At 42.6% G+C, this 14,373-nt stretch overlaps 2 protein-coding genes across 10 annotated transcripts in view; both read right to left on the bottom strand.

Moving 5' to 3' along the window:
* The window catches only part of LOC115003692 (poly(A) polymerase type 3-like), a 981,812-nt gene that overhangs the window by 368,757 nt on the left and 598,682 nt on the right, over positions 1 to 14,373 (bottom strand). The gene's annotated exons all lie outside the window — the stretch shown is intronic.
* The window catches only part of nrxn3b (neurexin 3b), a 270,213-nt gene that overhangs the window by 94,558 nt on the left and 161,282 nt on the right, over positions 1 to 14,373 (bottom strand). For 2 of the 9 annotated variants that reach the window (XM_029425571.1, XM_029425572.1), the window contains exon 1: positions 9,331 to 10,518. The exons of the other annotated variants lie outside the window; for them this stretch is intronic. In XM_029425571.1, the coding sequence (XP_029281431.1) occupies positions 9,331 to 9,568 (238 nt within the window). In that variant the 5' untranslated portion in view covers positions 9,569 to 10,518. Of the gene's footprint in view, positions 1 to 9,330; positions 10,519 to 14,373 lie in introns of those variants that run through there. 9 annotated transcript variants of the gene reach the window in all.

The raw sequence follows: 14,373 nt of genomic DNA, 5'->3' as shown, positions 1-14,373 counted from the left end.
GGTGGTGTCAGTGTAACACATTTATTTGCAAGTTTTAAGGCGATTTTAAAAAAATGTTAGGAAAATAAATGTGAAAAAAAATAATTAACAGGACCTGACAAGGTTACATAATTAATTGAGTGTCAGTAACTGGTGTTTTTAATCAGGCAGTATGGTGATTAAATAAGGGCGACATGCAACAAGGGTCTCCATCTGGACTGAAATGAGGGAGATCGTGGTTATGTGCCGACACCTTTGCTTCTTTTTATTCCTTCATGTTTGAGCTTTCTGGTGGAGAGGATTCAAATAACAGTGAGTGGCAGCGCCACGCTTTGTCTACAGGAGAAAAAGCAGAGGCGTGTATTCCAATGTCAAGGTGTGTTCGATGAAAACTTTTTTTGCTGTGCTCTTTCCACATGTAAAACCTGTTAAGCGATAGTAAAGGATTTGGTTCCCCTGCATGACCAATAACCAATTGGCACTATTAGAATACTTTGTGAAAGAATGATGCCTCTATATGCACAACCATCAGTAAATGAAGAAAAGAATAATAATAATATTTGTAGTAATTCACTGAGGATTGTCTTTGCTGTGTGTCCATGATCATGGAGCTCATGCTCTCCACAGCAGCACGAGCTGTTTCTAAAACAGGCACAAAGGACTTTAGAATGTGAAACGGCATCTTTTGAATGTACCACATGTGATGTGCTCTGCTATTCTGTGCGTGTGTCATTCTTCAGACACACGCCGGTCCCCCAACGAGTTTTATACAGGCTGTGCATGTCGGGAGCGCCTTCATTGACCCGTCACCCTCGGCCAATCAATTCTCCCTACAGGTGTTCCTTCATCGGCTCATTCAAAATGGGTTCACTCTGTCTCGGCTTGCCTGCCTGTCTGCCTGTCTGCCTGTCTCTCTCTCTCTCTCTCTCTCTCTTTTTCTGGCTGGCCATGTGTCCACATTAGTGGCGCTCGGAAGATGATATCATGTTTCTGGCTGGCCAGCGAGCCTCTTAGCCAACCATGGCTGTCTGTTTGCTCAGGGACTGCAGGAAGTCCCAACGCAATATCCACTCAGAGGGTCTTGGCAAGCCCATTAGCTACTTTAAGCCTGGACTAGAGTGGGTTGAAGAGGAAATCCCAATCTTTCTTTCTCTGTCTGCCTCTCCACTGCACCTCTCTTTTCTCACATGTACACCGCTGCACAGGGCTCATAGCAGCATTTCTCCTGAAAAGTAACCGCTCCCTCCTCTTCTTCTCTCTCTCGCCAGCCACCACTAGGCTTCTCCTCTCCTCTCTCCCTCTCTTGTGCGAGGAAGAGGGAGAGAAGGGGAGGAAGTAGAGAAAGAGGAAGACGAGCCGGCGAGAGAGCGAGGAGAGACGAGAGAGAGAGAGAAGAGAAGAGCGAGAAGAGAGAAGAAGCGAGAGAGAAGAGAAACAGAGAGAAGAGAGAAGAGGGAGAAGAGGAGAGGAAGAGGAAGTCCTCCTCTCGAAGAGAGAAGGAGAGAGAAGAGAGAGAAGAGGGAGAAGAGAGAGAAGAGAGAGAAAGGAGAAGAGAGAGGACGCCTCTAGCCGCGAGATCGAGCGAGCGAAAGAGAGAGAGAGCTCCTCTCTCCTCTATCTTCCTCTCTCGACTCGAAGAGAGAAGAGGAAGAGAGAAGAGGTCTCCTCCTCTCTCTCTCTAAGACATCGGAAGAGAGTAAAGAGGGAGACCTCGAGGGGGTCTCCTCTCTCCTCCTCTCCTACTCTCTCCTCTCTCTCTATATCCTCTTACTCTCTCTCTCCTCAGCTCGCTCTCCTCTCCTATCTCTCGTCTCTTTCTTCCTCTCTTTCCTTTTCTTTCTTCTCTCTCTCTCCTCTCTCTCGCTCTACTCTCTCTCCTCTCTCCTCTCTCCTCTGTCTCCTCTCTCTCTCTCTCTTCTCCCGTGATAAACCACAGTGAAAGAGAAATACTGCATTGGAAACCTGGCAGAGCAAGAGATATTTATCCAGTCCTTGCAGGGCAAGATGGAAGGGATTACAAATATTATATTTGCCTTGCTGTAAACATATTTATCAGGGGATGAGCTATCTGTTGGTTGTGTCTGTGTCTGAAAAAACATGTTTGTCTAGACGCTCTGTCCCAGCTCTGGAGTGCTGAGCACTAACAGAATCACATTTGACATGGTGCTACCTAAACTATTCTAATGCGTTACCCATAAAAGGAACCATATGTTAATTACTACTTAGGTACACTCACGTTGAGATGAATTTATTAATATGGTTTCTTTTAAAATAATTCATTTTTTACTATGGCAAACTATGCCAATAAACCATTAAGAAAGCCCATTAACCCTAAGGTGAATATCAAAATAGCTGACATTACGAATAATTGTCCATAAAAGTGCTCCATCTTGCTGGCAATTGCACAATAGCCTCTCAGAGAGTTAAAAATCATAACTGAAGTGCTAATTACTGCCATGAGACACAAGGTAAAGAAAGACTCTCATTCAGCTGGTCTCCTCAAGGTCACAGTCTTCAGTTAAAACATTTCTTATAATATCTCTTCAATGAGGTGAACCCGCCTGGGTGATTGACTGCGCCCCGTGATGTTATGTGGCGAGCGGAGCACATGAAAGGTTTTATCTCCCGTCTCCGCACCTGTTGTGATGGAGGCTGTAATGAGCTCGGAGTGAAGTCACTAAAAGGTGGCGAGCGCCGGTGAGCAACCCCATCACTTAACCTCATGATGTCACAGTAGGTCACAGCTAATACGATTTATGACTTCCGCGGGAAATATATGTTCAGTCACTGTCTCCATGGAGACGGACTAATTGGCTGTGGGATCAGCACTAGAAAGAGGAAACTGTTCTGTTGTTTTTTTTTTTTTAGTAATAGTAATAAAAAAAGTGAAGAAATTAAATATCAATTAAATTGCTGCCGATCGGATTATTCATTTGCATCAAGGATGGGGCTATGATCAGTGGGGGTTTGTTCAAATTAATAATCATTTGAAGGATAATTACGAGTTGTGTTCAACTACTTCCTGTTGGAGACTTAGCCATAATTACAAGGGCTGGAGAACATCATTAATAAGCCAAGGCCGGAGTGGCCGAGGAGGAGGAAAAAACAAGCGCAGAGTTTCTGGAGGATGGGCTTCCTGGTTAATTTGCAGAGCAAGCAGATTTTGGGAGACAAACAAAAATACAGTGAAGCAATGAGGAAAAAAAAGATGTTTATCTATATGTTGTGAAAGAAAAGAAATATGAGCAAAGATAAAAAAAAAAAAGTCAGGGAGAGAGGGGAGAGGAAGGTAAAAAAGTCAGGCTGTGAGCTGAATAGGCATAAATGAGAGATAAAGGTCAGTGTGAGAGGGAAATGGAGGATGTCACCGTCACCTCATTAACGTTTTCAACTTTGTTTTTTCACTTTTGTTTAATTTTATTGGCTCACTCTGCTCACACTCTCCTCTCCTTTCCTCTCTTCCTCACCCCCTTTCCTTTCCTCTGTGGCTTGCTGAGCAGCGGACCCCGTCTTCTCCTAGACAAAATGCCTAAGATGGTCAGGGCAAAAAAAAAGGGAGAGAGAAGGCAAACACCTAAAATAACCACATAATTAAGCCTCCAAAACAGATCTTCCTATTGATTTGCTGTCCAGAGCACAAACAGGGAGCAGCAAGATAAGTAGAAAGAGGGCGAGAAGCCGAGCGAAGAGGCGCAGGAAGAACGGGGAAGAAAGACGAGAGAGGAAATGTTGTCAAATGAGAAACCCAGCTTGCCGTCTCTTTTTCCAAGACACAGAGAAAAATACACCTCTATCGCTCAACCATCTCTCTCCCTCGTCCCTCGCTCGATTATTTTCATTTAATTCTGCACCCATTATGAATAGCCAGAGGGCGATATCATTTAAGTCTAGTGCTATATATTGCCTGCGCACACACATCATGGGAGACAGCAACACAAAGAGTACAATGCTCCTGGTTCATTGGAATAATTCATATATGTGCTACATGTGGGACACGTTATTATACAGCCACCGCACCTGGACCAATACATTTTACAGGAGATTGAGGGGTCAAATGCATTTTTCATAACTTCAGCTGTGACAACACAACCCAGTTCCAGCATGTTGCCATGCTATCTCCACAAGCTACTGAACCCACTGAAAAGGAAAACGAATACTTTGGCATTTTGAATTCTGAATTTGCATTTATTTCTTTGCCCTTGCCTCCTTTGTATGCTGCGGGGTGATCGTGACAATGCCACAGTTGCGACTGTGTTCCGCTGGTAACGACAGAGATTTAGTGCACTCACTAATACTTTTATTCTTTCCTTCGTTTTTTTTGTAATTGGTAGATAAATACAAGGAGAGGAAACACATTGTTAATAAATAATTGAAATGCAATTTGTTCTACATAACAGTTACAAGACTGGCATTATTTTAATCACGCAAGCGATAAGTGGTAGGTCACAAACTACGTGGGCTTCTCCGAGCACACTCATGCAAGTGCAGCGGTGCAAAGTGCAAAAGGGCTTGGTGAGGTGGAATAGATATCGAGAGGTGTGGTAATAAATTAGGCTTACATCACTGGTCTCCCCGCTGTGAAACAGCTGAGCCAATCACAGTGACGCATGACGACACTTGCAAATGAAAAATCAGGGAGAAAGAATAGGGAGCGCTGCAATGGTTAAATAAACTAGATGTTGGTGATGTTGAAATAAAAAGCTGTGTGCTCAAGGAGAGGGCAAGTAATGGAGTAAGAATACAAAAATAATGACTTACTTTAAATAAAAGTCCATGGCAATCCTTATCCTTGATAGATGGATAACCGAGCACCTCTGATGTCAACCCGTACCATTGACTTAAAGTAAGCTGAACATTCATTATCTTTTTTTACTCCTAAATGACAAATGTGCTTCTCCAGAACACAGAGGTGGTTCTGTGACAAACATTCTCAGCCGACCAACCTCTCAGCTGGGCACCAAAGTACCACACTGACAAAGAAAGCCCATTTCAACGTCAGCAAAACTGCCAACCATAAAAACAGGGCCCTACAGCCATGCTAACAGGCTTTCTGAGGCTGTACTAAATGCTAATGCTAACAACGACAATGCTAGCACAATGTTAATGAGCGGGTTTCACGTTTCCAGTTTCACGTTTAGCATATTAGAACGCTAACATTTGCCAATGCATAGGACAAATTGACACGTTGACCTGATGATTGCGCCACATTTTAGTTCATTACACATCCCGAGGGACGTCTGAACTTAATTCATGAACATCCATCCAATAGTTGTTGAGATATTTCAGTCTGGACTAAGTCAGCGGACTGACTGACAGACCAACGTCTCCATCCAAATAGCCATTCCGCTAGCATGACTAAACTAATGGGACAGAGACTATGGCTACATCATAAATAAGTCAACATGTTTCCAGTACACATTACTGATGGTAGAGTACTGCTCCCATCCACCATAAGATACCTGGAGTGAGCACATAACATATTTATAGTTACACCACAATCTTTGAATACACTTTGATCCAAACGCTTCAATAGATTCTTTTTTTTTTTGTATTAGAATTTGTTCTCCTTCTTTTCAATTATTCTTCCAGCAGTGAGTGAGAAGAAGCCGTTCTTCGGCTAAACTAAGTGCCAGCGCTGCCACTCTTCCCTCACACTGTGTCAAGGGCCCGAGGAAGAAAAACAGCAGACTCAAACTCAAAATGTCAATCCTTTGATAATTTGGGAGAGAAAGGGAGGATTTGAATGCAGCCCGTATTCAAATCGCAGTGCCGAAGCTTACCTTGGAGAAAAATACGACGGCATCTTTTGCCTCCCTTCCTCCATCCATTTTAACCTTCTCAAGACTTACAGTACAACACAGGTCCATTCTACATGGATGATGGTGATTCCAAAGCCACTCTCCTTCAAGGTGATCCCGCATCAAACGACTGCCACACACGCACACATAGGTGAACGGCACACACACACACACACACTCTTTTATTCTCCTTAAGTGCTAAGGGCTAAAGCTTCAAAGCAGGTCAAACCACTCTCACAGTTGTTATTCAGTTGACTCATTCACTTTTAAACAATGTCTGCTCAATTTATTGCAGAGCGATGATGCTTTTACTATCACTTGTAGTGCACCTTCTGTCTATGTATTCCATGCATGCTAACACATAAAGCACGATACACATACAGAATTGTTTAATGCACACATATGCGTGTGATATATTAGGGAAATACTCCTCTGTGAAAGCTATAAAATGACTCCACGCATGGCCATTACTGGCAAAAGACAGTCGTAGCGAAGATATTTTTGTTTGAACTTAAATACTGAATAATTGATATAATAGCTCAGTTGTGAGGATCGTAACTTCACTTCAAGCCGCTACAGGGAAAATGCAACATACTGAATATTGTTTATGTCAATTCAGTTCAATTCGTAAACACACAACTTAAAAACACACACCCCCTAAGCATATGCACTGATACTGACTCCTGTGATGAAATCACCAGAGACTTGTGCATGCTGTGTGTCAAATCCCAGCGAAAACAAATAAAAACTTTATCATCTAGAGAATTATGGAACTAATGAAATAAAACATAGTAACTTATCACTGAGCTCTTTCTGTCCCTGCACATACCAACTATTGAGAACGTTTTTTTTTTTAGTTTGGTGATAAATAATGAAAGAAATAATACAGAAATAAATTGTTATTGGATATTCATGCCTATGGCGGCCTAAACACATTCCCTTATTTATGAATACCTCCGCTCTGTTTTGCCCTAACAGACAGGATCATTCCTAGTTACTGCCTCTAATTAAGAGTTTACATACGCAGAGGGTGCAGGTCCCGAGTGTGTGTGTGTTAAGGTGTGTGAATGTATGTATGTATACATAAAGTGTGTACGCATGTATTACGCATCCATGTGTTGAGGTGTGTGTGCACACACTGTAGAAGCATTAGCATTTATCTGTTGTGTCTGTAGGATTTTGTCCAAGGTCTCCTCTGAATCTGTAATTACACTCAGGCCGAAAAACCCAGGGTCAGTCTGTTGCTGCTGAATTGTTAATGGGCACACACACACACACCACACACTCACTCACGCACACACGCACACACACACCACACACTCACTCATGCACGCACACACACACACACACACACACGCACGCACACGCACGCACGCACACGCGCACGCACACGCACGCACACGCACACACACGCACACACAGCCATAAAATAACAAGCCTTCTAATGTCCTGATTTTATCCTCGCTCTTATCTCGCTCTGTACTGAGTCACCACATTCTGCATGGAAATTTGCACAAAAGTCAACCAGAACCGATCTCGACTAACTAATACAAAGTTATATAACTCTGGGACTTATGAGGCACAGAGGCACTTGGCAGACAGCATAGGAGCTTCTAATGCTTTTAGTATGTGGATAAAATATGGTGTGGACAAGAAGCTATTTGTGAGTTTAGAACACACATTATATATTCAATTGTGCGAGCAGGATAAACTCTAATGAATTAAAATAAAGAAACAGAAACAGCATAAATTGATCAGCGTATTGCTTTCTGATACACTGGAGCATGCAGTATAGCTACAGCTTTTTAAATGGCTGCCACCCAGTCCCTCCCAGACTCTGGCACTGTGTATAGTTTGCACATTCCACATTAGGAATGCAGATCTTCTCTCTCCGCCTGTCAGGCTCATCTGCTCCAATAGCGCCCGACGTTCTAAAAATGAGCCCTCGACGTATTAAAAGGAGTCAAGCACAGACCTGGCTCAAATGTATTTTTCAAACAGAATAGATCCCCCCGCGGGGATTGATTGATCTGGGTTGACAAAAAGGAACACACTGGATTGGTCCAAATCCTGCAAATGCAGAATAAAGCAAAGGCTCTTTGAAAGTTATTCAGTGGTATTTCTTTTAAACATTGGGAAGCAGCAAATTATTATTTTCTTTATCGATTAATGTTTTATTATTATGAATAATAATGAATTGTTTGTTCTATAAAATGTCAGCAAACAGTGAACAATGTCTTATTATTGTTTTGTCCAAAGATCCACTTCACTATAATATCGTACAAAACAGAGAAAAGCAGGAAATATCCACATTTAAGAGGCTTCAAAAGAGCATTTTGTGACATTGTTGTATTAAAAATGAAAATTTGGCCATTATTAATTACATGACAATCGACTAAGCAGTAAGTCGACTACTCGTCGCAGCTGTAGTTGCTATGATAAACCAGCTTCTCAGATTGTGACGGCTGCCGTTGGTTTTCACGTGACATTTTGTTGTTAATTTCATTTCCTTTTAATTTATGTTGCTCTCACTTTCCATCATCATGACATGACACAAATGGATGTGTTTTGAGTTTGACTGCTGAACACAATGTAATCTAAATATAATCAGGGTTATAAAGAATATATAATAACTGTATTAACTGCATGCTTCTACACTTATAGGAACTGTCTACTCTGTATTTATAGCCATTCACTGAAGTAATTACAGAGCAGCAGCAGGAGATGTTAATAATGAAACAAACCTTATACGATGTATACATTCTTAAAATCACAGCCACTTCATGATGCCATGGTAATATACTGTCAAAGCTGCTACTTTGTACTGTTGAAGAAATTATTAAAGATCCCTCTCCTGATGTCTGTGTAGATAATGGTGCAAATAGATCACATTAAGTACCTATAAAACAAAAGTCAATATTGAAACAGCATTTGACCACCACTGCTAATTCCCTCTCCTGGAAGTGAACATTCAGCTGCTGTTAGAAAGAGATAACAGACGCATAAAATCCTTCATGGACATTTAAACAGAGTTGTTGTATTGGAAGGCAACATAACAAATAGCCAGACGCCATAGAGCACGTTGTCTTAAAGAGCCTGGACATGCATGAGGACAGACCTCTTGATAAAAGTGGGTATTGGGTACCGCACTTATTAAAAGATGAGGAGAACCATCGTCTAGTTCTTCACTCTCTATCAATCATGAATTACAAGAGCATTAAACCAAGTGGGATGATGTTAATTCAGAGTCGCCGCTTGCTCCTCAGCTGATGGAGTCACTGTGGGGGTTTTGCTTGTCAGTGCCTCTCACTGACAATTAAACCTATAATCTCATAAACGATATACAGCTGCATGATGCAGAGCTGCTGTCATCTACGGTTATGTCTTCGTGCTGTGGTGGAAGGAAGAGTGAGAGCGATAAAGACAAACACAGAGGGACAGTGGGAGGGAGGAAACAAGCGGAAAATGATAGAGAGTTGGCTACAGATGACTCCTTTTCCCTTGGATCAGTCGTGATGATAAATGGACAGAGTTAGGAGGTGACGGGACTCACCGTGGCCCGCTCGTAGTGAGGCCGGGGAGCGGTATATGGACACAGGTGGCTGGTGGTGCCTGGGCCCCTGCGGGTGATCTGGCTGGGGCAGGGCAGGGGGCAGGGGGGCTCCGGGGGTAGGGGAAAGGAGGTGGAGGTCTGAGGATGAGCCCCAGGCAGAGCCCAGCACCATGCATCCCACAGCCAGAAGCAACATCCAGAACAGCTGGCCCTCATGGGGCTTTCCTTTGGGGAGCATGGCTGACGCCCCCCACCCTACTGGATATTTAAAAGAGAGTAAAGCCGATGCACAAGGATCTCAGAAAAAGTGACCTCCCCGTAGCCAGGCTGCAAACTCCATAGCCGAGAGAAACGAAGCTCCTTATTAACGTAGGATCCAGCAGTTCCCTCCAAACAGAATGCAGCTCAGGCTTGTCTCTTGGACTCCACTCGTCAAGAAGGCAGCAGATCTCCCGCTGTTCTTCGTTTGCTCGCTGGCTCTTTGAACCAGAATCCAATATGTCTTTACTTTCTGTTCTCGGCAGGATCGCCCTGTGGCTGCTCCTTTGATGACCACGTAACGTGGTTGTGTGTGCGTGCGTGCGACTGCCTAGATTGTGCATGCGCGCTTTTGCAGGCGACACCTGGAATGTGTTCCTGTGCGCCCTTTCTTCACCTGCAGGCGCAGAGTGAGTGACAGTACGGGGAACAACCTGCACAGCAGCCTCCTGCCCCGCTCGCTCGGCTTCGTTCTGCTTTGCACAGCTCCGCTCTGTCAAGCCAGAGATAATACACAGCCTCGGCTATGAGACCGAGGAGGAGGGAGAGACGGAGGGAGGGAATGACAGAGAGACGAGGAGCTCCACACACTCCGGCACGGACAAACTATCAGCTCTCTGTTTCCTTCTCTCTCTCAACGCAAGGCGAAGATCCCGAATCGAGCTTTATCTCCGTCTTTAAGTTTGGATCCAATATTTGTCAGACTTTTTTTCCCTCTTTCTTCTTTTTCTTTTTTATGTCCCTGGAGAAGTGAAGTGGTCTGGCTTGTTAACCCGGGGAGCCCCAGTCTGATAGCTCTTTGTATTGCTCCACAGGAGAAAGAGACAGATTTGCAGACAGATAAAGAAAGAGAAAAGCCAGGGAGAAAGAAGAGAATGAGAAAATGAGAAACTGCTGGGAGGGAGCGAGATGGAGGGGTGGAGGTGTGTGTGAGCGAGGAGGGGAGAGCGGGAGAAAGAGAGAACGGAGGAGAGAGAAAGAGAGAAAGAGAGAGAAAGAAGAGAGGATGAGAGCGGGCTCAGGTGAAACTAAGCGAAGATGATGGGACGGAGGAAAGGAGGCAGAGGCGGGGAGGGGACGGGGGAGGGGAGAAGCGGCAAGTGGGCCAGCCTATGCAAATCCTCCCTGAGCAGCGAGCAAATCAGGGAGGTAGGCAGCCACTGCAGAGGAGTGGGATGCCTTTAGTCACAGGGAGAAGAGATGTTAGGGAGGGAAGGGAGGAGAGTGTGAGAGAATCAACAGCAGAGAAGTATGGGGGGAGAAAAATGAGAGGGTGAGGGTAAAAATTGAAGGTATGTATAATAGCAGTGGTACAATAGTGTCTGGTATTCTTGGATTCACATTTTCAAAACCAGCTCGGGGGTAACGTGGTGTCACTTTCCCTGCAACAGCATGTGACCTCCTCTCCCTCCATGTTTTGATGGTTCTGAAAGCCTATTGAAGCCAAACCTCTGAAGTAAAAAACAAAAAGACAAAAAATGCATTATGCACACGGCAACAGATTTAGAGAATTTCAAAAGGGTGAAATCTCTCCCCACTCAAATAGAAAAGCGAGAAGAAAGGCTTCCAGCCCCTGTTCTGTCAATCTTTTGAGTTTTCTGAAGGGGGAGTTGTCTGCAGGCCTTGGGAGGAATAAACACTCAAAGTCAAATTGCAGTTTAATCGTGTTGCTTCTCAGAACATGATTCGATCTGACACGAGTCTGCAGTATTTGGCTGCTGACCTTCCGGATCAACACTGAGATATTACAAGAATGACAGGAGAAATTCATGTACGCAGAGGGGTCGTAACGCAATTGTGCTGTAAGTGAGGCAAAACTTCTCAAATGCATGACTCATTGTTGGCTTTGAAGAGGCGCTGTGCACAGCCACTACAAAGCTCCGGCTTTGCTCCATTTGTGTTGCCTTTGTCAAGATGTCCCTTCCTATTTTTCATTATAGAGGAGTCCTTATCTGAGACACCCGGAGGCGCAATTATTGCACCACTTGTTGTGAGCACAGAACACACAGATAATGTTTCATGGGCAAATGAACGACAGAGGAGAGAGGACATTCTGACAACCATTGATCCATGTAGAGAGGAGGCAGCGGCTGCGATCAGAGTGTATTTACAACATAGAATAAATAGCATGACCAAAATTAAAGAGTGCGGTGTAAAAATCTATATTACTACTTTGCTCATACTAAGCATCCGTTCATGCTTAAGACAAACAAACAAACTGAAAATATCCCACTTTCCTCTAGACATACAGATTTTAGTTTTATTTGTCAAGGTTATGAACCCAAAATAATGGACTTTTGAAAAATAAAAAAATTCAACAGAAAACGTGTTCCACATACTCTAGAGGTTTGAGAGCCTCTGAGGCGGGCCATCAGGGAATGGAGGTAAAAAAATATTACCGGTACATCAGTTATTACTTCAGATATCAAAAGATCAGCCAAAAAGTGAATGATTCGATTAAAGGGATAGTTCAGAGATACAGTAGTTTGGGAGAATGTTGCTAAAGTTATGGCAAACAGCAATATTATGTTACTTTATCTCAATGGGATCAAATAACATAATCATGATCACATAGGCGTCCAGGAATTGAGGGAAACTAAGCGGGGGGTGAGTCTTTTCCCGAGCTTTGAGGAGAGGCGCTCAGATTCAAGAAAAACCCTGCTATCGATAATCCACAGATCTTGCGGTCAACAGTTTTCACAGGGACTATTTCTTCAGCAGAAAGTAGTTTCACTTTGTACAAACTAGCTGCGTGGCTAGATACCATTAGCGTTAAGAGAGAAAATATGCCTTTTGTTTTCATATTGCACGCTTTGTCTGTTTTATCTTTATTCATCTATCATTTTATTTATCTCTTTTAGTCCTGTGTACTTTAAATATTTTAGGGAAAATATCTTAATTGACATACTGATCTGTGTATTCTTGCAGTTAAAGATTTAACAGTGACAGATTTCATATTTGATGCCATTGAAAAAAGTAGTTCCCTATAACATTAAATATTCATGACTTAATATGCAACATTCAAAGTTTATAACTGACTAATTATTTATTAAGAGTTTGAAATCTCAACTAATCTGCTTCATCAGGGTTGAAGTCATTACATTTTGATTGACATTATGCTAAATATTGATTGGTGACCCCCGCTCACTTCAAACCTGTGAGAAAAGCACAGGATAAAAAACACAACTCTAATGTGAAAAAAGCAGAAGAGCACTAACCTAACACTCAGAGCTGATGGAGAGAATCGGTTTTCATTCACTTTAGCTTTATGTGACAATTAAGCTTTTGTTTTCTGTGCATCTTTAGTTATCACAGCTTTATTTTTCTAGAGTTGTATTTTTGGTTTTGAACTCGTGGTGCAGAGCAGACTAAGATTCAACAAGCATTGTTTAATACTGTATATCATCGGGAAAGCACTGTCTGGACTAAATAAATCATCACGATGAAAATATAATTTGCGTGCAGTTTTACAGAGGATCATCAACTTGTTACGTTTTGGTGAGCAGATTCTTTCGTTGTGAAGACGCTGCTGGAGTTAAAGCTCTGCTGCAGCTCTGGTTGCATGTCTGCTCCCAGGGCAGGCTGACTGTCATGCTCGTGCTGAGAGTCTGATCTTTTATGAAGAGAACATAACAAAAGCTGACAAGCCAAAAAAAAAAGAGATACGTCTGTGACATTCCATACAATTATCGGCTCATGTCAATCTTTTTTTGGAAGTGTGATGAAAGATGCTGAAACATTTTGTTTCCTAATTTAAAAACATATCTAACAGTTTTATCCTGGTAAGTGTTTTAACAACTTAAATGTGTCACTGACACCTTACTGAAAAACTGAGATTTTGTCTATTGAGAGAATATATAAAAAGCTTCTTCCCTGTTCAAATTAATACCAACAAATTACAAAAAACACACTACTAAAATCATAATGCTGATATATTTTTAAAGTTTAATTGCAACTTGATCCTGTGTATGCTTAATCTCACTAACATTATGACATGATTTATTTATTTATTTGTGTCTTTGCTTAGTACAACCCTCATTAGTTGATTTCACAAACACCCTCCAGGCTTAATGCTGGGAAATAAGCTGCACAATTTATGTCTCCAAGAATCATATTTCTATTTCTCTGTAATGGAGTATATAGTCAAGTATCAGCAGGGAATGACTCGCTATTTATAGAAAATGAATTATATGTCAAGTTTATGGATAAAAGACATTCACAGATTATAATTTCCTTTAGACACTCCTACACGTAAACCACGTTGGCGTATGAAATGAAACAAAGCAATATGTCACCTTGATCATTACACTTCCTCCCCTACAGCTAAAGTGGACCATCCAGAAATGACTTTTTCTCTTTATAGCGCAGAGAGAGCATTTAGTGCACAATCTTGTTGGCCTTTCAACAGGGAATCATGCTGCAGATGGAGGCTCTCGCACGTGTGCCACAACGGCCGCTCGGCAACCGGGCTCCTTCTCCCTCATTTGCATACATACACTCATGCATAAGCAAACAAGCCACCTGTACAGTACACACATTGCACAACCTGGTCTTCCAGTGCAAAGCCACACCCCGAGTCTGTAATGCTGCGTCTTAGGCTCCAAACTAGTCAACCAATAAGAGTCTTCGGAGCGTGGAGTCTTACGCTGACTCAGTAATGAACCCTCATTAAGATCAGGGCTAATTAGTGTTTTACATTTTGATTTCTCTGTGGTATCTGCCTGTGACAAATGAAGTGTGTCTGCCCTACACACAGGCAAATGGAGCGCACAACATCTTAATGTC

The sequence above is a fragment of the Cottoperca gobio genome, chromosome 24, assembly GCF_900634415.1.
Source record: "Cottoperca gobio chromosome 24, fCotGob3.1, whole genome shotgun sequence".
Taxonomy (NCBI): domain Eukaryota; kingdom Metazoa; phylum Chordata; class Actinopteri; order Perciformes; family Bovichtidae; genus Cottoperca; species Cottoperca gobio.
The sequence above is the reverse complement of the archived record's forward strand: the minus strand, read 5'-3'. Positions and strand labels throughout refer to the sequence as shown.